This window comes from Ascidia mentula, chromosome 5 (assembly GCF_947561715.1).
Source record: "Ascidia mentula chromosome 5, kaAscMent1.1, whole genome shotgun sequence".
NCBI classification, from domain to species: domain Eukaryota; kingdom Metazoa; phylum Chordata; class Ascidiacea; order Phlebobranchia; family Ascidiidae; genus Ascidia; species Ascidia mentula.
The window spans coordinates 16676285-16698941 of NC_138570.1; the positions used below are offsets into that span (position 1 = coordinate 16676285).

At 38.6% G+C, this 22657-nt stretch overlaps 4 protein-coding genes across 4 annotated transcripts in view; 1 reads left to right on the forward strand and 3 right to left on the reverse strand.

The window, feature by feature from the left end:
- Positions 1 to 4356: 4356 nt before the first annotated feature.
- On the forward strand, positions 4357 to 10029 carry LOC145902657 (ileal sodium/bile acid cotransporter-like). Its single transcript, XM_082990708.1, has 9 exons — positions 4357 to 4463; positions 5816 to 5891; positions 6090 to 6214; positions 6403 to 6538; positions 6710 to 6828; positions 7269 to 7357; positions 7563 to 7661; positions 8364 to 8521; positions 8794 to 10029. The coding sequence occupies exons 1-9, from the start codon at positions 4370 to 4372 to the stop codon at positions 9062 to 9064; spliced, it is 1167 nt and encodes a 388-aa protein (XP_082846834.1). The 5' UTR covers positions 4357 to 4369; the 3' UTR covers positions 9065 to 10029.
- Positions 10030 to 10461: 432 nt separating this feature from the next.
- LOC145902056 (fibrinogen C domain-containing protein 1-like) lies at positions 10462 to 12148 on the reverse strand. The gene is made up of 6 exons (XM_082989904.1): positions 11878 to 12148; positions 11711 to 11814; positions 11307 to 11403; positions 11136 to 11232; positions 10942 to 11082; positions 10462 to 10651 (listed from the first exon to the last, which is right to left on the reverse strand). The coding sequence occupies exons 1-6, from the start codon at positions 12146 to 12148 to the stop codon at positions 10462 to 10464; spliced, it is 900 nt and encodes a 299-aa protein (XP_082846030.1).
- Positions 12149 to 13999: 1851 nt separating this feature from the next.
- LOC145901830 (fibrinogen C domain-containing protein 1-like) lies at positions 14000 to 15923 on the reverse strand. The gene is made up of 6 exons (XM_082989632.1): positions 15639 to 15923; positions 15456 to 15559; positions 15094 to 15190; positions 14922 to 15018; positions 14733 to 14873; positions 14000 to 14439 (listed from the first exon to the last, which is right to left on the reverse strand). The coding sequence occupies exons 1-6, from the start codon at positions 15907 to 15909 to the stop codon at positions 14244 to 14246; spliced, it is 906 nt and encodes a 301-aa protein (XP_082845758.1). The 5' UTR covers positions 15910 to 15923; the 3' UTR covers positions 14000 to 14243.
- A 1287-nt stretch (positions 15924 to 17210) lies between these two features.
- Positions 17211 to 22657, reverse strand: part of LOC145903059 (SCO-spondin-like) — a 35923-nt gene continuing 30476 nt past the window's right edge. Inside the window, exons 64-80 of the mRNA XM_082991146.1 lie at positions 22376 to 22548; positions 21812 to 21952; positions 21575 to 21670; positions 21442 to 21507; positions 21298 to 21377; positions 20797 to 20969; positions 20202 to 20312; positions 19916 to 20127; positions 19554 to 19721; positions 19066 to 19267; positions 18769 to 18887; positions 18532 to 18671; positions 18344 to 18464; positions 18024 to 18284; positions 17817 to 17953; positions 17529 to 17679; positions 17211 to 17242 (exon numbers count right to left, since the gene is read on the reverse strand). Of these exons, the coding sequence (XP_082847272.1) occupies positions 17211 to 17242; positions 17529 to 17679; positions 17817 to 17953; positions 18024 to 18284; positions 18344 to 18464; positions 18532 to 18671; positions 18769 to 18887; positions 19066 to 19267; positions 19554 to 19721; positions 19916 to 20127; positions 20202 to 20312; positions 20797 to 20969; positions 21298 to 21377; positions 21442 to 21507; positions 21575 to 21670; positions 21812 to 21952; positions 22376 to 22548 (2383 nt within the window). The remainder of the gene's footprint in view (positions 17243 to 17528; positions 17680 to 17816; positions 17954 to 18023; positions 18285 to 18343; positions 18465 to 18531; positions 18672 to 18768; positions 18888 to 19065; positions 19268 to 19553; positions 19722 to 19915; positions 20128 to 20201; positions 20313 to 20796; positions 20970 to 21297; positions 21378 to 21441; positions 21508 to 21574; positions 21671 to 21811; positions 21953 to 22375; positions 22549 to 22657) is intronic.

Here is a 22657-nt window from a genome sequence, read left to right on the forward strand (position 1 = left end):
GAGGTAAATCAAGGTTACATAAATCTTGACACACAATATAGTCAGTATAGCTGATGTGAAATACACGATCAACATACGATCAAAACGTTTGCAAATGAATTTCCTATCTGCTATATAAGCTATGTTGTTTGTTAAAAATAAGTGTTTTATTGTTAAAATAACCCATCCCGAATCTGAATTTAGCATGAAATCATTTTGTGTATTTATCTCCTCAAATATTTTGGTGGTAAAAAAATTCAAGAAATGACTGGAAAGAATTGCTCCCCGTGAGACTTATTGCGATCAAAGAAAGATTTAAAATCTTGGTATTTTATAAACTTCTGTTATTACCGACGAAAACGTTTTTGATTGATATGAAGCAAATAACATTGACATCTTAAACCGTATTAGCTTGGTCTCCTTGGAGCAAAGGCAGGGCTCATGTCGTTGTTGTAATATTTTGCCAGAAAATTAGGTTTTCATTAAAACTCCCAAGGCGTTTTAGTCAAAAATATAAAAAAGGTCCATCTGTGTAGCAACGAAAAAGTACTCTTAAGGGTTTTTAAATTATTATACTAAAATTTAATTACGGGAAAATGTCACAAAACAAAACAGGAATCAGCCTTTTGTGCGTGGCGGTGACGAAAAAAACATCACACTACGCTGATCGTCTGTTTTTCTTTTCGAGTACTTTTGGACAAAATAAAATGAATGAATTTTTATCTCACGTGAGCTTGTTCTCCTACAAAAGCCAAAAAAGTTTAATAAAACCTGTAAATTGACTGAAAATAAGTTTCAAAAATACAAATATGCTTTTCCCCTTGCTCGTTTTTTCAAAACAATACATTTTTTTCGGCGAAAACAAAACTTAAATCTGATTATTTTTCAAGTTTTATTAAGTATGCCTAAGTAACTTTTCTGTAAAACTGGATGTCAGACCTTTACCTCCATGTGGTCAACGTTCGTACTCACGTTTTACAATTGCAAATGTCCTGTTCAAAATCGATGGATCTAATTACTTCCACTCACAGAGAAACGTTGGTCCTGTTCCGGTTGACCGGTGACATCCAGGCGTGATGACGTTTCTTATATTACGTCACTTGATTTTGGTACATTTGGCGCATCTCAATGCCGTTTTTGCGTGTCTGATCCACGCTAATATCATTTTCAGTTTACATTATATAGCGTTGATGTGGACTTGGTATGTGCCTAAAATAGCTTTAAAAGCTTGTATTAACAAAATCTCCAACAAAAATAGCTAACAATAAATTAGTAAGAGAAATAACAACTGTGTATAAGCTGCAGACAGATGGCCACTGTTTCGACCTAAAAGGTCTCATCAGTGCAGTTGGTGTGACTATCAGACGACTTTGCTGACCAAACGGCCAAGCAAAGACTTCCACTTTGTGGTGACTATACAATCACCGTCATCCGTTGGGCACCAAACTAGGTGCAACCAAAACGGAGAAAACAAGGTGGAAACACTATGGCCAAACAAAGCTCAACCAATAGTGCCGTCAGGCCCCGTGTCACAATAATCATATTATTGGCTCCACATTGCTTATCAGAAATACCAACTTTTGAAATAAATCCCATGTCGTTTTGTTTCACAATGTTTGCAAAAACATGAGAAGGAATATATAATTTATTCTCTTCACGCAAACAAATTATATCGTACTTCTTACTAGATGTTACCATGACAATATTTTTTCCTTACAAAATCAACGCAACCAGCAAAACTTCTTTAGCGTGGCACAAATAAATATTATAAATATTTGTAAATAGGTACTGTAGTATTATGAACCTTGTGTCAAACGCTTTTATTTGAATAAGAACTGAAGATGCTTATTAAAGCGAAACATGTTTGCAAAAAATTCGACACAAGGTTTATAATATTTGAAAATAACATTTGTATTTGTTATCGTAGAATATTCAACAACAACAACGTATGAAATTTGGGGTTTATTTTAAGAACACTCCTGTGCTTGGTCCCGTGGGTTTAATTTTTCGGCATTAACTCGATTCATTGATCGCAATGGACGGGTGGCGCAGAAAAACAAGTCTCAGAGAATTTAATTCGCCCTCGCGAATCTTTGCACGATCGATAAACTCGAAGACAGTTGTGTTCACTGACCATTCGTCTTGACAGAATTGAACCGATATTTTCCAAGCAATCAATTTCACACACGAAACAAAAAAAAAACAAAAGAAACTTGTTGTTGGGGAATTCAAAATTATGTAGCGCGTTGTATCGTTTATACCTGTGAGGAAAAATTTGACTGGTGACCGAAAATGCGATTAGTGGTTGATGGAAATGTTTTTGTTGCAACGCGATTTAAAGCATTGTGTTTTGGAGGGAAGATAGTTAATATTAAAGACTGTTTGTAGTATTTGAAAAAGTTACGCAGAGAACATAGCTGAAATAAAGTTACACGTAGAATGAAAACAACCATATATCGTCAAACCAATAAACAGTTTCTTTTCTTTTAAATGCAGTGTCGCAGCTAATCAGGCCAGATCAAAAAATCAGATTTATTCCAGCATGAATGCCGAAATGCTCAGTTTCAATTGCAATATTCTCGTTTCACACAAAAAAATCTCCAGTGAATGCTTGTTGGGTATGATGAGTACTTAAAAAAGTAAAAAAATACAAATGCACGCACAAGTAGCTAAAAAAAAACAATTATTTTCAGCTACTTGTGCGTGCATTCGTATCGGTTACTTTGCAGTTGAGATTTGTGATTTAATTGAGAGAATGTTGTCACGCAATTACCTGAACCTGAGCTGTGAGAATGCACGGAGAGTCTGAAAATAGATTTCTGATTGAAGAAAAACTACACCCCAGACTTTGTATTGGCTTAAATATCCGACCCATTCAGGATGTAGTTGGTCTGTTTATGACTCTGGCCACGCTCGGTTGCACACTGAGCCAACGAGCGCTTCGAGGAGCGGCGTCATGCTTGACGTACCACAGTTCGTTGCGCTGCCTCTGACTTACCATTCAGTTCCAACCGCGTTCTACAATAGACCGGGCGGTGTGAGTCAACAAAAGAATAATAGCACCTTGTGAGTGGTAAGGGGTCTGGTGAAAAGTCTTGAAATCATGTGACTCTGTTATCACAACCCTGGAGGGATATGTGTTCTGGTTTCAGTCGTGTGGAAGTGTTGCGATGTTTCGTTGGTTAAGCTAGCGTTGCTGCAACTAAAGGCCGCAGGACAATTACGTCAGACATTGTTTTGGAGCAGTAGCTAATTGTTTATATCCTTACGAGTTACGTGCCAAGATTATGTTCTACTTGGAATCTACCATGGTTTTTAATCTACTCACGGGGATTTTTTGCTGAGTGAAAATAGTAACGTTGTGTTGGACAGTGAGGCCATCTCTGTCCGGTGATATGTGCTGTTGACTGCTGCAGCTTTGCGGATTAAATCAACAGGAAACAGCGTTTATCAAGCATGCGCGTAGCGTAATTATGACGTAAAAAGAATGACGCCAAATACACACACAACCGCTTCTGGTTGTGTCTGACTGACAAGCCGCTATAGTGGAAAGATGATGTGTTGGGAAATATAGCAATCCTAGCCGCCTGATAATTAGTGGTTGTGCGCTGTAATTTCAAAGTGATTATAGTAACTCGGAGTTGTAAGCTGGGGATTGTTGTAAACCGTCTGCTGGCCTACTTAGCCTACTTGGCAAATGTTGCCAAGGGTAATTTCAGCATAATCACGCTAAAACTCCAACACCCTTACCTTAAACCAGTCTTCTGAAGGCTACCTATACTGACTCGAAAACGTCCTTGACAATTGTAGTCATGCGCCAAATACGTAACAACGAGATGAAATCACAATGGAGTTTAACTGTTTGAATGTGACGTTGGCAGTTTGTTTAGCCACCCCTGGTAGATGACTTTGGTCAGTTAGGCGTAACTTCAGTTAAGTGCATGTCTGTGAATTTGTTTTTAATCATTGGTTTTGAAAGCTGGATTTGATTAGCTCATTTATAAACTTGTTTGACAAATCTTTATTTGTTTCATATACATTATATCAGACGGTGAACTACTCCATGTACAGCAGGCGTCGAAATTTTAAAATGCTTAAAATATTGATCGTTGAACGAACTGTTGTCATGCCTGTCTAGCATACAAACAACGTTAACAGCATCTACCGTAGAGGCTAGATATACGACTGTACAGTCATGCAGACCTTTTGTTCAATATGCATATACGACATAATATTTATTTTCGTGAATGGTCACACGAAAGGGTAAAAGGGCCACAAAACCTTGTACATAATTATAAGTGCTTGAATGTTGCTTTAATTTGTTTGTTGCTGTACAAGTTTCTTGTGTTAATTGGCTGCATGCAATACAGTCGTTTGCCAAAAACATGCTATGTGTTTTACAGCGTGTCCCTTTTATTGTGGGTATGACGTAGGTTTGTATGACGTTGGTGACAGGATGACTAACAACACAACAGCAACAACGGGTAAGCATTACTTAGCCATCACGTGCTCAGAATTGTGGCGGTTATCAGAGTGAAATCTTATGCCTTGATCGGGTTTCGGTCTGTTGTAACAGTAGTTTCGCTGAACGCTGCTTATGCCTTAAGGCGTTTGTTGTGGAAAAATTGGGCGCTTGTAATCTCTACGTGTTCAGTTTATTCGTTCTGTATTTATATCTTACCAAGCGCAAAACTATGCTCTAGTCATTGTGACGTCACGTCTTGGGTGACGAAGCAATAATGTGCCCAGCCATGTCCAAACAAAAAATCTTTTTGATCGGCTGATGGCCTTTCAATACCATGGGACATGGTACCTTTGTTTCATTTCTTGTATGACTTGCGTTCAATGACGAGTTTAAAAATAGCTTGGGGGCGTAGGGTTTTTAACATACGATTTCTGTTTACGAAGAGTTAAATACAATCACTGTACAACGACTATGATTAAAACCACACCGGCAAAAGTGCATTGATTTATTCGGCTCGTAAACACATTAGGGGGCGAAAGCTTAAGGCGAGGCACTAAACGATCAAAATTTGATGGAGATAGATGGCAGTTAGTAGCTATTCACATGCAGGTAGTTTGTTTACCGGATTGGGACCAACATTCATTGCTCATTTATCTGACGTTTTTCGACTTGCCAATTAGGTCGTTGTTTTAATTGCCCCTTACCGGCGCAAAGCGTTTGTCTGAATTGAATAAGGCCGCTAGAAGTAAATACGATTTGCCTTCAATGATGCTGCACTTATTTGTTTATCGGATTGAGCCCAATATTCTATGGTCATTTGTCTGAGGTCTTTCGTGATGACAATTAAGTCGTTGTTTTGAAAGCTGCTTTATCACCGCAAAGAGTTTGTTTAAATTTTGACATAAGATGAAGGGGGGTTGCCATCGATCTGCAACCGAAAATCAGGACACTGAAAATAAATACACATTTCGTCACATTTCACATGAAATTTGAACGTGAACATTTTAAGTAGAGATGTGGGAACGTAAAAGTAAGGGTTTCGGGAAAAAGGTTTCATTCAACGTCGTTTAAGTGAAAACATGCGGAAAATAAGACGCTTGTGACGAAACAAGCTTTAAAATGCTTAAAATAAGGACGCCCCGAAACAACTGGGGATAAATCTTTTAAACACGACGGTAATGCAACCCAGGCTAAAATGAATATTGAAGTTACCATATCATTTTGGTATACCGCTGACGTCAAACGAATCAAATAAGGGTTTTCAGTTATTCTTTTTTCTAAAAGTTGAAACGGCAGTTGTCTGTTTTACAAGCGCATGCAAACATTTCTCCCAACCGAGCGTATCAATAACTCGTTTCAATTTATTTGCAGCTTCCATGCCAACTACAATAGGCGAGAGCGGAGGGCTTGACAGTGCAACAAATGAAGCCATTCAAATTTGCACGGCGTAAGTTGCTATATATGAATCCGTTCCGTCTTTTATGTTTAAATGATCCATTTCAAATTACGGTAAAACATTCAAGCAGAGAATGTTTAAAATGGGCACGAACACAATATAAGTTTGCCATGTGAGAATTTGAGACGTCGGTATTTTGTGCAGCATAGGTAGATTGTGGCGTTTTTAAACTCCATGTTTTCCTTGCAGCGTTATCTTGGCGCTAATCATGTTTGGACTTGGCTGTTCTGTGGTTCTGAAATCAGCTCTATATTATGTGAAACGACCGAAGCAGTTTGTCGCCGCACTTTTCTTGCAACTCATCATAATGCCTTGTAAGCAAACCATTCTGTATAATTTGAAACAATGTTGGTTTACCTTAAAGTATTTCCTAAAGCAAAAATTGTTTCTTTAACATTTTTCCTTCATCCTAAAAACGTTCATATAAAACCGATTTCCAACTACTGCTATCATTGCAACAATAATATTGCATGCCAATATATAATATTGCATACCAAACCAGGGCTTGGTTTTGGATTATCTCGGGCAGTGCAAATGACGCAAGCTCAAACCGTGGGAGTGTTGATAATGGCCACATGTCCTGGCGGAGCTTACAGCAATATTGTGGCCTACTGGATGGATGGGGATATGGACTTAAGGTGGACCGACTACTACAACATGTTGATTACCACAGACAGTCTTTTCACCTAGTTTTGAACTCATTGGTTTATTTTGAACTAAAAGTGTGCTGTCGTATTGTTAACTATCGAAATTTTAAAATGCAACTTTCCTTGCATTTCAATTAATCTTCATTAAATATATGTGTGTAGTATTGTCATGACAACCGCATCCACCATCCTTGCTATTGGCACGATGCCTCTCTGGCTCTTCGTCTTCCCACAAATAATTCAGATTGAGGAAAGTTTGCGGGTTCCTTTTGACCAGCTCGGTGAGTAAACGTCACTTTTAGTGTTGGCATACAGCAGGGGTTCATTCGGCCCGCTAGACCAGTTCAAATACAAAGTGTTGTTTACGTCTCACTGCCAGTTAAATCTCGGCTTCATTTGGCAAATCACTAAGTTACTTTTAGGCATTTCTATTATCTTGTTAATATCCTGCTGACACTAAAATTAGGAATTGTTGCCTTTTAATCTACATCCAGTACAAGAATACCATTTTAATAAAGATAATCTTGTTAATGCATTGGAAAAAATGTTTCGTTACCCCTGATATACAGTATGGCATGACCAAATTGACGAATAGTTGGTTGTATAAACTGACAAAAATGACTCGAAAATTGTTCTACTTATTAAAATTAGTATTTGGCATATTACTACGTTAATTATATTGAATTACGGTAGTTGCTCATATGTTATATTTATATTACAGGTTACGCACTTCTAGGTATAATTGTTCCAGTTTTAGCCGGTTCTTTAGTAAAGTATAAGTTCCCGAAGAAATCGGAGTACATTACAAAGGTGAAAAAAATTTTTCCCTTATTTTTCGGCTGTTGTCCCTTTGATCTTTGATTGAATGGCAAAAGCTATATAAAAAGTGTACATTTTTACCCGAAAAAACGGTGCGGTGTTACGCTAACTTTATTCGCGGTATATGTATTAATATTCATAAACAAACAGTGCAACACTACACATCCAATTTTTTATCAGCAATTATTCGTTTTAGATTTGTTCCATCGTTGGATCCTTTGCCATTCTAATTATGGTCATTGTTCTCGCTATCGTCAAAAAGGTGGACTACACGATATCATGGAGACAAATAGTGGTAAGTTACCACACAATTTCAAGCAAATTTGCAGTCGTCCTTCGGTCGAAAAGTAACTTAAGTTTTTGTTCGCGTGGGATTTTGGTCAATTTGTTTCGGACAATCGCCATAAAAGCGAGAATGAAAAGTAGTGGAACTTTAAGAACATGACTCGAGTATTATTCTGCTTGCCAGTGTGTTTTAAACAGAGTTTGGGCCATGGCCCAGCTAGACCAAAAATAAGATTTAACATCAAAAAACACAAAAACACGTAACCGAGGTATTTAACGTGGCAGGTTCGGTGCTGTACAAATTCGGTTTCTTTTTAGTGAAATGTGCCTGGGGCCACCTCTGCAATGGGATATAAGACAACGCAAATTGTTACCACAAGAAATATGGGTCTCATAATGAAAAGTTAACTTTGGGTCTTTGAGATATTGTCGCAGTAAATGCGCCTTCACTGCCACGTTGGTTTAGAATAGTAAGAGCTTAGTGAAACAAATTAGTTTGTGTTAACCACGAACCCCTAATTACCAACGACATGAACGGTGAAAAAAATTTTAGGATGTTGTACCTCACGCCGTGTTTTATGTTTCGGCACCAGAGGCGATAATGTCCTCGGGCATTCGAAGTAGAACTCGACCTTGTGGGCCGCTGTGTTTCAAATTACCTTTCACCAGTTCGCCAAGCAAGTTGTCAAAACCACGTCCATTTTTCATGCAGGTGGTGCTTCTCTTACCGAGCATAGCATTGATCTTGGGTTACCTAGCAACGCGCCTCCCCTGGTTGGAGTACACGGTGGAGGCGAGAAGGACGGTAGCCATTGAAACGGCAATGCAGAGTTCGGCGGTTGGGACTTCCATCGTTGTGCGCTCGTTCGAGTAAGTTTGAATTGTTTTGTCATTTCTCTTGTTGAATATCAGTACCGCAGAAGTGTTACCATGCTTTCTCATGACAAGACAGGATTGTCCCCACTGCGCAGACCTTTTTGTATTTGGCTATCCCAGGTTGGAATTTCAGAAAAGTTGAAATGTATTTTGAGAAATTGTTCGGTTTAATATTAAGCCAAATAGTTTTGTTCGAGCGCCGTTTTTTGCTGAAACGTCAGTTGTTCATCAATTATATTTTTGGCAAACCTGTATTATTTGTGCAGCATCAATTCCCCCGACTTCGATTCCATCTTTTTGTTCCCCGTAATGTACGCGGCAGTGCAGCTCTTCGTTGCCTTCACTGTGGTGGTTCTTTATCTAATCCTAAAGCGCAGAGGGTGCTCCTGGGTCTTGCCTGGTGCTGAGGTCGATACCGGCGGTGCTAGTGTCAGTGGCACTGTTAACACCAATGACGGTTGTGTGGAAGAAAATGGCATGACTAACCCGGGCTATGAAAAGGATGTTCCCATTATGTCCTTGGAAAAGATTTCGTGAGCGTTTGGGAATGTAAATTAAAATACATTGAAAATTATAGTTTCTGTTTTATTTGGTGCCCACGCGTTTTCAACATTTTATACAAGGATTTACCTCTGATTTGATTTTTTATTTCCGTAAACTTTTTTTTTTTGGTTCACCAAAGTTTCGCGTTCAGACCGCTGTCTCATGCGGCGTTTTCATTGAATATTTTTGTTGCGCTGAAAAATTCTCGCACCAAGGTCTGTAAAATTGTGATCACTCATGTTTTCCTTAACATATGAATGTTTTTGGCACTATCTTCACGTTCTTTGCGTTATGTTTTTGGGAATATTGTGATGACCTTATTCGAGTACTCGAGGAGCTTGGCGTGTTGTGTGTGGTTCATAGCGCAATATTTTTATAACATTTCTTCATATCAGTTTCAACGTTGTATTCCGACAAGGACCACTTGTCCATTACTCCAGCAATGTATACAATACTTGTGCACTTTCAAAGCTTGCGTTTGGAGTCCGGTGAGAATGTATTAACTTCAATTTAAACTTTGTATTTGTATTCTTCTTCGCTAAGGTCACTTTACAAATGATTTGAGGAATTAATTTCTGCCGCTTTTTTGTTTTAAGGAAAATAATTTTTTCCCGTTTCAATGCAAACCCTTTCCCGTTTCAATGCAACTTTCATCTATATCTACTTTTTGTGTTGATTCGTACTTTTCTCTGTTTTTGTGCAAATTTGTAAAAATAACATTCCCTGAAATTTGGTAGAACCTCTTATGAGAAGAAAATTGTTTAAAACCTTGCATGATGGATGGCTTTGAGTTTTTTCAGAAACAGGAATTTCTCTTTACCATATGCTCGGTATTGCATCAACCATTTCCCCATGATGATTCGCGTTTATATTCTGGCTTTATCGTTGAATTTAATTGCTTTCTAACTAACACATATAAACTTTTTTTGGCCCTTAACACATCGATCTTATCAGCATCTTTAATATGAGCATCGTTTCTCAACAAAACATCTTATGACTTAAACTCACCACTCGCTGGTAAGAAGGCGAGCAACGAAGAAAGCGGAAACACATCGCCTAGAACAAGCGATGATGCTTGTTCGTGTATTTAGGCTATGTTTAGACTAAATGCGAATTAAAAGGTAAATCTTGTGACTGTCTGTACAGTCTTTAATTTACCAGAAGTAAGTGTTCCGTTTTTACACGTTCTATAGCAACGTCCCTGCTCAATAAAGTAAGCATAATTTTATTCTGAACAGAGATCACTTCACTAAAACAATAGGATTTAAAAGATGTTACAACTCACCAGATAAGGAACATTGCGACGATTTATTTTAATTTAATCGTATATTAGATCAAGTGATATTTGCACATGGGTGAGACAACAAAAACGCAAGGTTACTTTTATCAAACTAATCACATCTGATTTTCATCGTCGACTCTTTGATGGATTCACTACTTCCCTTCCATGTATACCAAACTATGTAATACCATGGACTATCCGATCTACCCCATGGAGCGTTCAACGAAGCTCGGAAGCATGAGTCATACCACCACCCTCCACCTCTGTTGTTTAAGTGAGCTGCACAGTTTCCACCAGACCTGCGTGTTTAGAATTCAAGTGAAATGTTTGAATCGCTTATAATAATGTTTCGACTTAACTGTCAGGTTGGGGTCAATCTTAACCATACAGTGTGTTAGTTTTATTTTGGGCCATTTATAGGCTCATTCTTGGGATAAAAACGCTAATCACAAAATATCTAATTTCACAAACATTTTGATGGCTGAAACATACGGATTTTCGGTGCATATTTTTAGATATTTTATAATTTTACATGTGTAAATTGCTCATTTTTGTGTAACAACAGCATGTTATATTGCAAAGCCAAAACCTGTCGTTATCTTGATCTTTGGTGGTGAATTGCATTCCGTTATGTAGTTCAGCATTAATGTTCAGACTATCTCCCGCTGTCCCACTGTAACCATCAGCATGTAGACGATAATTGTCTGACTCATCTTCCACTGCAAACGCACTGAAACCACAAAATTTCAGTTATTATAATAATGATAAGTTCTTTACCCGCACCTGTATTGAGCAAACGCAAATGTTCCATCGAAACCTCGTAAGTCAATCCTCAGTCGACATCCCTGTATGCTCGTGATTCTATGGATTTCATCCAAACCTAAAAACGTGAAACCATACAAAATGCAGTAATAAAAGAACAGAAAGAATGTTTCTTAAAGTATTTTTTCTCACCAAGCCAAAATTCCCCAGTCATGTTACCGAAGCCATCTTTGTATGCTTGCCACGGTTTGTCAAAATCAACAGAACCATTGAATCTTCTTTGTACAACCTGATATTTAAGTAATTTAATTATCCTTATGTTTGAGTTAGAACAAATTGTTCTGATTCAATTTTTTTTCACAAACATGACCTGTATTGCTTGACGAGTAGAACCGTATTGATATATTCCCAAGTTTTTTTTTTGCTTCGTATTGTGCGATTTGAGTTAAGGTGATGAATTACGAAACCTACGTTTTATGTTATGCTTGGTCACATGACCCACAAATGACGTCAATTATAAACCTATGTGGCAAAACATAACATAAAACGCTTGCTTTACAGGAAATAACATTAAACAAATGATTTAACGCATTTACCGTCCATCCGTTGTCACAGAATGCTTCTTTGCACTCACGCAACCGCTGGTAACCGTACACTGATGACGTCAGACAACTTGCTGGAGTCAATAATTTCTCAATATCTAAAGAATCGTTCTTATATTTAAAAGAATGCAACGAAAAGTGGAAGGAAATTGCAGACAAACTTTTTAAATTATTTTTTATTTCTTGTTTGAAGTCATCAATTCCAACAGCTTCCCCCTTGGGGCCGGCATCGCCCTTAGGTCCAGGAAATCCTCTTGGACCTCTTTTTCCAGGAGTTCCAGCTTCTCCTCTTTGCCCTCTTTCTCCTCCTAACCGTCCGGGCGATACTGTGACGTCATCACCGCACACTGGAACAGTGACGTAACTGCATTGTTGACCACTGACCAATAGATTGTTGAGCAACAATAGTATTGTTGTCGTTACCGGAAACATGCTGACTATAACAGTTAAAGTTTCCCCAGATACCGCACGATAGCGACAAATTTTAAACTGAAAGACACCGTTCACGCTGTGTCCAAACACTAATGAATTAGTCCGCTTCCTATTCAAGTTTTGGTGTTCCAGACTTCGTGATAGTTTAACTGTGACGTGAAAAATCACATGACGATTGTTTGAGACGTAACCTGTGATTAAACCACGAAATTTATCCGATTTTGGAAAGCATTCAATTCGGTTGCTTAAGAGCTTTCTTCCTTTGCATGTGTTTGAAAATGGAATAATGTTAACAATCTTTTTATTTTCTGTAATGAACACACACATATACACACATATATATCCATATATATATGTGTTTATTTTGGTTAAAAAGCAGAAAAATTGGTCAAACCAACTGATACACAGAACTCCAACCACAGGATGGTGCTTGACACGCTTTGAAATCCATAATTTGGCTCTTATTAAAAACAAATCAAAGGCATAAAATCAATTCAATGCGTAATTAATATTATTGCCTTGTCTGTTGTTTTACTTTCCTGCCTATCTCTGCGCTCGCTTGGCTGGAACTTAGAATTCTCTAAGCACTGATAATGAACACAGTAGTGTTTGAAACGTCTGCTTCCGCATGATTTGCATATTAACTTTGGCTTTCTGTTCCAACTAAACTGGAGAGAGGCTGTTCCAACTGGAAAGAGGCAGAAAATTTATGGGATTTGTCGCCGTGCAGCTGGGTAATGAAGATCGCAACCACTCGGGTTATGAAACTGGCAGTCGATTTGTATTTCTGAGCTAGCATCACAACAACACGTATGAGCTTTTCTGTCTCATCAGCGACATCCAACCTGCAAATAGGCGCGCATGATAGATCACTAGATGTCGCCCACCAACCGTTTTTGTTGTCAAACGAAGGTTAAGCAAACTTATTTAGTAAAATATCAGGATTTTCGCCCGAAATAACCTGTTTTCGAAACCAACGTGCAGAAGAAAATTAATTAATTATTTCGTTAAACAGAACCTCGTAAGAATGATGTAAGGATTTCTCGCAAATTTTGGTGTTTGAAGATTGTCTCGCACATGTCCTAAATTAACACTTGAAGTGATCGCCCATGTTAGGTACGAGTTCGATCAGCAATACGTTGTCATAGTGGACGTGCATACATTGTCGCGCGGTGTTCAAATGGTTGCCGACCCCCTAAAGCAAACAATAACCTCACGCTGGTCTGATTTACTTTTCGGTAAAACCCACCTACATAAGAAAAGCTTTCAGTCAGCTTTCTACACTGAAGAGCACAAATTGCTTCCAGACTAAACATTTTCGAAACCTTGACGAGCTTAGCGATTCTTTGTGGAAAATGTGCTCAAATAAAAACATTGTTGCTAACATCGCTTTCCTTGGTAACCAAATGCATAGCAACTTACCCATTATTAACACGAACATTGTTTTTCTTGCGCGTTTATTGTAATGAGAAGTTTGAACATTTTGAAAGTTCGTCTACGGAACCTGCAGAACCCTGACTGTTAGGAAATCGCTGAGTTACTTTTTAAGCACGAATGTTTCACACAATGCCACTGACGTCTGTTGTGGTCAGCGGTGTTGTTTATGTCATCCAAATGCAAAATTACGCTTGCTACTTTTCTCAAAATCACGTATTTTCCTATTGTAATCATTCCAACCTATAATTATTATTAAAATGTTTTTCTGTTTGGACTTCTTCCATACATTATTCAATAATCATTAGCGAAGAAAAGAGTAAAAACTATGATTGGGTCTGTCTTTAATGTCTGCTTTGTGTTTATTAAATATCGCCAATAAATAGCAACACTCCGACTTGTATTTTGTTTTATAAACGCACACACGCCCAAAACATAATAAGGCCGCAAAACACCGAAGGCAAATCATTATCACAAGTATACGTGAAGCGAATGTGCCGGGCCGTAACAATTTTTAAAGTTATAAGGGTTCGTAGTGAATTAGATTTGCGTCTTTATAAAGGTACTGGCCTATTAAACATTAAAATAGACAGTAAGAAAACAACCATAAATCTGTACAATGGTAAAACAAGAAAGGCGTAATTAATAACTTTTTATCAAATTAATCACATCTGATTTTCATCGTCGACTCTTTGATGGATTCACTACTTCCCTTCCATGTATACCAAACTATGTAATGCCATGGACTATCCGATATACCCCATGGAGCGTTCAGCGAAGCTCGAAGGCATGAGTCATACCACCACCCTCCACGTATGTTGGGTGAGGAAGGCAATGCTGCACAGTTTTGTCGTGACCTGCGTGTTTAGATTTCTAGTGATAATGTATGAATCGCTGATAATAATGTTTCGACTTAACTTTCAGGTTGGGGTCAATGTCTTAACCATGCAGTGTGTTAGTTTTGTTTTGGGCCATGTATAGGCTCTTTCTTGGGTTAAAAACGCTAATCAGAAAATATTTAATTTCATAAACATTTTGATGGCTGAAACATACGGATTTTCGGTATATATTTTTAGATATTTTATAATTTTACATGTGTAAGTTGCTCATTTTTGTGTAACAACAGCATGTTATATTGCAAAGCCAAAACCTGTCGTTATCTTGATCTTTGGTCGTGAATTGCATTCCGTTATGTAGTTCAGCATTAATGTTCAGACTGTCTCCCGCTGTCCCACTATAACCATCAACATGTAGACGATAATTGTCTGACTCATCTTCCACTGCAAACGCACTGACACAAATTTCAGTTATTATAAAATGATAAGTTCTTTACCCGCACCTGTATTGAGCAAACGCAAATGTTCCATCGAAACCTCGTAAGTCAATCCTCAGTCGACATCCCTGTGTGCTCGTGATTCTGTGGATTTCATCCAAACCTACAAACGTGAAACCATACAAGATTGCAGTAATAAAAGAACAGAAAGAATGTTTCTTGAAGTATTTTTTCCCACCAAGCCAAAATTCCCCAGTCATGTTACCGAAGCCATCTTTGTATGCTTGCCACGGTTGGTCAAAGTCAACAGAACCATTGAATCTTCTTTGTACAACCTGATATGTAAGTAATTTAATTATCCTTATGTTTGAGTTAGAACAAAATGTTCCGATTCAATTTTTTTTTTTTTACAAACATGACCTGTCGAGTAGAACCGTATTGATATATTCCCGAGTATTTTTTTGCTTTGTATTGTGCGATTTGAGTTAAGGTGATGAATTACGAAACCTACGTTTTATGTCATGCTTGGTCACATGATCTACAAATGACGTCAATTGTAAGATCATGTGGCAAAACATGCAAAGGATTTAACGCATTTACCGTCCATCCGTTATCACAAAATGCTTCTTTGCAGTCACGCAACCGCTGGTAACCGTACACTGATGACGTCAGACAACTTGTTGGAGTCAATAAATTCTCAATATCTAAAGAATCGTTCTTATCATTAAAGAATGCAACGAAAAGTGTGTTTAAAATTAAAAAAAAGGGAAATTGCAGACAAACTTTTTAAATTCTTTTTTATTTCTTGTTTGAAGTCATCAATTCCAACAGCTTCCCCCCTTGGGCCAGCATCGCCCTTAGGTCCAGGAATTCCTCTTGGACCTCTTTTGCCTGGAGTTCCAGCTTCTCCTCTTTGCCCTCTTTCTCCTCCTAACCGTCCGGGCGATACTGTGACGTCATCCCCGCACACGGGAACGGTGACGTAACTGCACTGCTGACCGCTTGCCAATAAACTGCCAAGCATTACCATTATCGTAAGTAGCAACGCATTCATTTTAACACCTTTAATTTTCCTTGAAATGATATAGTTTTATGAGAAGAGTTTGACAGATGTAGTTTAAAACGAAATAAACCATTTCTAATTGTCACCAAACACTTCTTACTTCGTGGGTACTTCCTTAAAATGGTAATGACATAGCTTATCGTTCCAATTCGAGACTATTTCCGGACTTATTCTTGATACATGGTAAGTATAATTCGAAAATTGCACAAAGTTTATTTAAGGCGCAGTCATGCGGCATAAGCTACTCTAAAAAAAAAGCATTTCTGCTGTTTAAACTCCTCTGATGTTAATTTATAACAGAAAAAAGTCCACCATTTTGTACGCATTCTACCCACTGGGATGCGGAATTTCCATCTTAAATCATATCCACGCACGGCACTTCATCAACAAGGCGATTCCAAAGGACTGATATTAAAAATGCCTGCGTTGAATTAAATCAAGCCAACCTTCAATACACCACCATGCTTTTTCATCCTCAGTTGGTTGTTATTTGTGAGGTTCGGGCTGACATTTGCGCACAAATGTGACCCTTTTACACGTGTCTGTGTTTTTCCTGGAAAGTGGTGAGATGCGTGGGTGGAGGAAAAGAACCGCTCGTTACATCTCAATGCACAGTGGCTGAAAACAATTTATTCATACAGGGCGAGAGGTTGGCGGGACCATTCATTACCAGGAAATGCCTTCGTGCATTGATAAGTTTTCTTGTTACACAGTGAAAATACTTGTTCTCCGCTCTTTTTTGTCTGTTTTGTCCGAAATTGTCTGTAAATATTTCATAGCTATGGCTTAATTAACTAAGTCGCTCCGATGACGGTCATTGCTGACAATACAGGTCTTGTAATTTGTCTGTTTGTGGTGTTGTTGTTGTTGTGAATAGGCTGCAAACAAGATTGGGCAATCAAAGTCTTAGACATGGGCTATCATGGTCAAAAACTTAAGAAGCGCATATGAAAGATTTATCAAGGATACAATATAGAAATGACCACCTTTGAAACGTTTATGTTTGTCTGAAAATATTAACCAATAGCCCATCGGTTCCGTACTTTATTCTGACACAATACCATGATACAAAACCTTTTTGGAGACTAATTCGCCTTTTTTCTCCACATCTGCTATTAAGATTTATCGCTGCAACTGCTGAAAGGCTAGCTTTGCAATATGCCAAACGAAAGAATTTTTCACCCTAAAAACTTGTATCTTCCAGAAAGTTTTCATCAATATTTATTTGCGACATAAAAGGCACAAATTACTGTACAAAGTATAAGACACAAGAATTTTCTTTCCCTTTTCCATCAAGGATCGGCGCTTACTATCCCAGCACTTCCTGAAAAATATCAAACAAAGTTCAGAAAATCAAAATAAATAAACATCGTGCTAGCAGGAAATTTCAACTAATCATGCTATTCAGTTTTTATTACTCAAGACATTTTCTCCTATTTGTTTGTATGACAAAATCCCTAATCTTAAACTTTTTAAAACTAATTTCTAGCGCTTATTTGCGGATACGGTTGTCGCATTGAGCGTTTCTGAGTGTGAAAATGATGAAAATATCAAAGTTGGATGAAAAAGATATTGATTTTGAGTCATTTAAACCACGATCCACCACCGACCTGTGCAGCTCTGACACGAACATCGCTCGATGTTTGGTACCTCCACCATCCTCTCACTTCCGTCTGGGCAGTAGAGGGTGACAGTCACGTGACTGTATTCTTGGCTCACGTGATGAGTGCAGCAATCACACTTCGTGTGTATAAAGGGATCCTGAAAAAGTGGTAAACACGTTTAAATAGTAGTGATATAAATGGCCACTATAGTTTTTAGTGATCTGATTTTGCGATATGAATGTCGTACGAATTGTTTTGTTGTAAAATATATTTTACCACTTTGTCTTTACTCACATATGGAAGCACGTGGACCGAGGACCGACAACTTCCCGCGCAATATCGAATTTCAGTGTCACGTGACATGCATCCATCCAATGAAAAGTTTCGCTTCTCGGTGTGGAGCTCGCACTCGATCGGAAGAGTGGGAACAACTGAAAGTAACGACAAACATGAAACACAAAAAAACACAATTAAACGACAACAAAACGCAAAATAACAAACTTTTTTCTGGTTCGCAAGAATGGCAACAAGAGCCTTCGGTCAAAACTTTAATTTCGCCCTCGCGGCAAGTGACATCATCGCATGTGACGTCAGTGCAATTGCCGTCACCAGTTTCGGTTGGGGGCTCAGCCGTGGCGTGTTCACGGTCAGGACACGGTTGAATGTTTTCACGATTTTTGCAATTGCGCATCTCGAACGTAGTGACGTCAGAGGAGCAATTTCCATCCGCGAGACACGAACGAGTCCGACTTTGGGTTAAATCTGCAAGCTTTGCCGTTAGAATATGTTGAAAACATAAATATGTATTCCAGGTAACTCACTAGAGCCGCATGTGGCTGTACAAGTTGTCCAGAGAGACCACTCTGACCAGCAGATGTCGCTACACTGAACGGTCCCGTTTTTCGAACATCTACATTCTTGGCAATCCTCTTTCCTCCAGACCTGATGCATGAAACACTTATTGCAGAAAGCTGCCTCGGTTGTTCAACATCGTTTTGCATTATTTTACCTGTTCTTCAAAATCAGGGCCCCCGCAACGATTACATCGCGGTAGACTGCAAGTTTCCGTTTCCATGGCACCGGCTTCGCATGACTGACCGTTTGTTGATGAATTTCGAAATCGATACCGTGTTGCCGGAGAAGAAGTTTCTGAAACCGAAAGTTCAGTTTAAAATATGAAAAAAATAGATCACGCAGAGGGCGAGCTAACCGTGCATGCAAAGTACGTACAAAAGCGGCAACTTACCGACACACGTCGCGCTGCAACTCGTCCATGAAGTCCACTCACTCCAACCACACGGGTCACGTGAGTGGCAGTCGATGACGTCACAGACTATTCGCCCAATTGTACAAGTGCAGTTGGCCCTACAAATAAAATAAAGTTATCTTTATAAATGTGCATATTTGTTCTTTTTTTACCGCAAGAACGAACACATCAATAATTCATTATTTTACTTCATAGTCAAAGCGTATTTTCAGATTTCTGAAATAAAGATAGCGGGCCAACAGTACGGATGATACGATCTCAGCAGCGACATCTAACCTGCAAGTAAGACCGTTGGGTTGGTCCCTAGATGTCGCCCACACAGCCCCGTTATGCCATCGGCGTTTCTCGGTGTCAACACACTCGCATTGGCGTGCACTGACGCAGTGATTAAAACTCTCCTCGCCGAGTTGCAAAAGTTTTCCTCCGTCACACACGCAGATGAACGAGCAATCGTCAGGATCGCAAGGCATTGATGATTCTACACGAGTAAGCGTTGAAATTGCTTTTCGAAAAATGTAGTTTTTTCTGGGAGTTCAATGAGGGTGTTACACAAACATACAGAAATAAATAATGCTTGCCACCATTTTGTATATATATATATATATATATGAGTTTTCTAATAGGTGCTTTAGTTTAAAGAGCATAAAAAACTTGCTCGATAATAACCTAGGCTATTGTATTGACAAATATTTACCATATATTCTCATTGAATGTTTTTTAAAAGGCTGTGACAAAGCTGAGAGCTTTAGTACCTAAATACACACCTAACGCTAGTTCGCTGCAACCACGTGGTAATCGGAGAGCCAATCCGCTGTCGACACGTCGACAAGTATCGCAGTTGCGTTTCAACGTCATTCCTGACGGACACTGGTTGGGTGACGTAGTGTTCGGACAAGGAGTTAGTTGACAAAGTCTGTTCTGTACCGCGTCACCTGCAAGTAAACCAACTTCACATTATGGTTGCATATAGCATTGAAATTTACTAGTCTACTGAGGATTCATCCATTCCAGTACACAGATGTTTCTATGATGATCTGTTTTATCACAGCTGTTTAAAGGTTTTGAAAACAGAATTTTACCAATAAATAATGTTGTAAGATCTCTAATTACATCCGTCAAAACACACCACGACAAACGCTTCGTCCAGTGAAATTTCCGCATTTTCTTGTTCTGTTTTGGTTTCCCTGTCCACACCTTCCATAACAACTTGACCATCCGCCCCACTCCGTCCAATCCCTGCTTGATGAGTTGTGGCATTTTTTGCCGTGACACTCTCGCACCTGTTTCTCGAACGTTTCATTTCCGGGTAGACTGGCATTGCAACTTGATACAACGAACCTAGCAAGTTTCGCATTTTCTTTTAAAACTCTGAAAAGTATTTGCCAAACTGATCATTCATGGAACAAATTTACCGCTTGGTGGCGTTGGAGCAGTATCGCCGGCGCTGTTGAAATCCCAGGTCACATGACTTGCTACATTCGTTCCAATCCGACCATTGATCGAACGACGGCGGACATGGTGTACTGTATAATAGTTAGCAGCATTTACATATTATTCGGACAAAGATATAAAAAGAAAAGAACATTAGAAAGAAACAAAAAACGTTTTTATAATACATATGTCTAACGGCGGATTATATTATAAAATTTGCGGCTTCTTTGAAAAAAAATTTAAAAGTTATGGTGTTTCAATAAAGCAACAAGCCTCATTTAATAAATCAAATCATTTGCATTTTGTGCAAAAAAAATACGCAGATACACAATACAGAAAAAAGAAATAGAACGGCATGGACACTGATAAAACCATCAAGGTTATCAAGTCAGGCGTCTATTAACAAAAATCGATTACAAAATAAGCACAGTCAGTTTCTAATTCAAACAGAAATTAGGGTGTTTTGAAATGTGCAGTGTAACAAATATGTTACAAATCAAAAATCGCAATTTAACAATTGGCTGTGCATATTTTCGTTGAGCTTTTATAGCAAAATGTTTTCAACTACAAATTTACCTCACAGAGCAACGAACCATCTGTCTCAATGCTTGCTCGTCACACTCTTTGCCATGGCGACAAGCACGTGATCTCACTCGCACTCCTCTCTGTCCTCCACATGTCACAGAGCAACTGCTCCATATTTCCCACTCTCCCATGTTACAAGACACGTCATCGGCACAAGCAGTCATCTGTATAATGTGGAGGGTTTGAACGATGTTTGTTAGCTAAACATTACACTGCCCCAAACAGGAAAAATTTACTGAAAAATGTATAACGCAATAAAATCTTTCTGTTTCATTAGAGTGTTGAAATAAGGTCAACAAGTTTGATTACTACAATCTTATATGTTTCATAAAACAGCTTTCATGTTACGATGTTTAGGGAATGTCCGATGGCGGTAAAATTTTACAAATCTTAGATACTAATGTAATTGAAGATATATTTATTTGGTAAAAGTTTTGTGATAATTCGTTCCATAACATTCCTTGCAAAGCAAGATATGAAGCATTTTGTCACCTCAAAAGATTTTCCAATGCACACTTGGTTTGTAAATGTGCAATTACGAGTACGTCGTTTCATTCCTCCTTCGCATGTTGCTGAAATTATTCATATTTGGTTAATTGTTTAGTTAATTAATTGGGTTATTGTTTGTCTTCCTACCACTACATTCGGTCCAATGCGTCCAATTGTCCCAACCAGCGTCAGATGGAGAGCAATTTGTTGCATCTGTTAAACAAAACAAAGTACACAACCAGGCCTTGTAAAACCCAAAACAAATTGGTTCTCATGTTACTTTTCACTGGACCACAGCTTATTGCATTATTAGAATTGCAAACACAAGTTCTGCATTCGGACTCAAATGTTTGGTTCCTCTTGTAATGTTTGTACCCTGAAAGTGACAAAAACATAATCTTTAAATTTTTGTAAGTAAACCAAATTGGTCAAAAATTGTTGTCAATTTTGTTTTGCTTCACGAATATTAAAGAACTATGAAACACATGGTGACTACATGGACGATAATATAGGTTACCTCCTTCAGGTGGGAAAATAAAACATGGACAACGTTCCGGTTTGACGCACACTGGACTTCCTTCACCCAACACCGGACTCAACATTTTTCCTCCCGGACAAACGCACTGTGGAATACATTTGTCCCAACGACGCTCACGATCTGAAAATCAAGTATATTTTTGAATAATTTTGTGGCAGTACAGGATATTTTAAAAGCAACTTCCAGATACGTGTACTTGCAAAGTTTAATCAGCTGTACTTCCAACGAAAAAGGTTCTGATACATATGTACTAGACTAGTTGCAAGGTTCACTGGCATTACAGCCAAGCTGGATCAGCCACTTTTCCCGACAAGTCTGAGCTACCCAGGCTTATCGCTTGTACGACTGAACTACAGGAGCTCAGTGGTTTCACGGGGTATATTGTGACCATGGTACACTGGTGCGCAAGCGCACACAACTTGCCAGGCAACTTTCACATATACGTAGGGAATCTTCACCACCGTAATTAAACAACACAGAAGTGTTGCATGTGCTATTGCTTTACAAGACAGGAGTATGTAACACTTCTGCTGAAATAATTACTTGCGTAAATACCTGAAGTGTATTCATGGTCGATATTATCACTCGAGTCGACACACTGGACATCCGGAGAAAGTCCAAGGCAAGTATTTGGACAGCTCTGCTCGCCTGCGCCCCCACACGGCGAAAGTACAAGTCCGGGCGGACAACGCAATCCACATTGTGATATACTCCACCTACGAACAGTGCGGTACTTTTTTCGCAAGCTTTTTTAGAAAAGAATTGTTGCTAAATTCGATCAGATTGCAACAATGTGACAGTTTCTAATATGGGGTGCCACGAGAT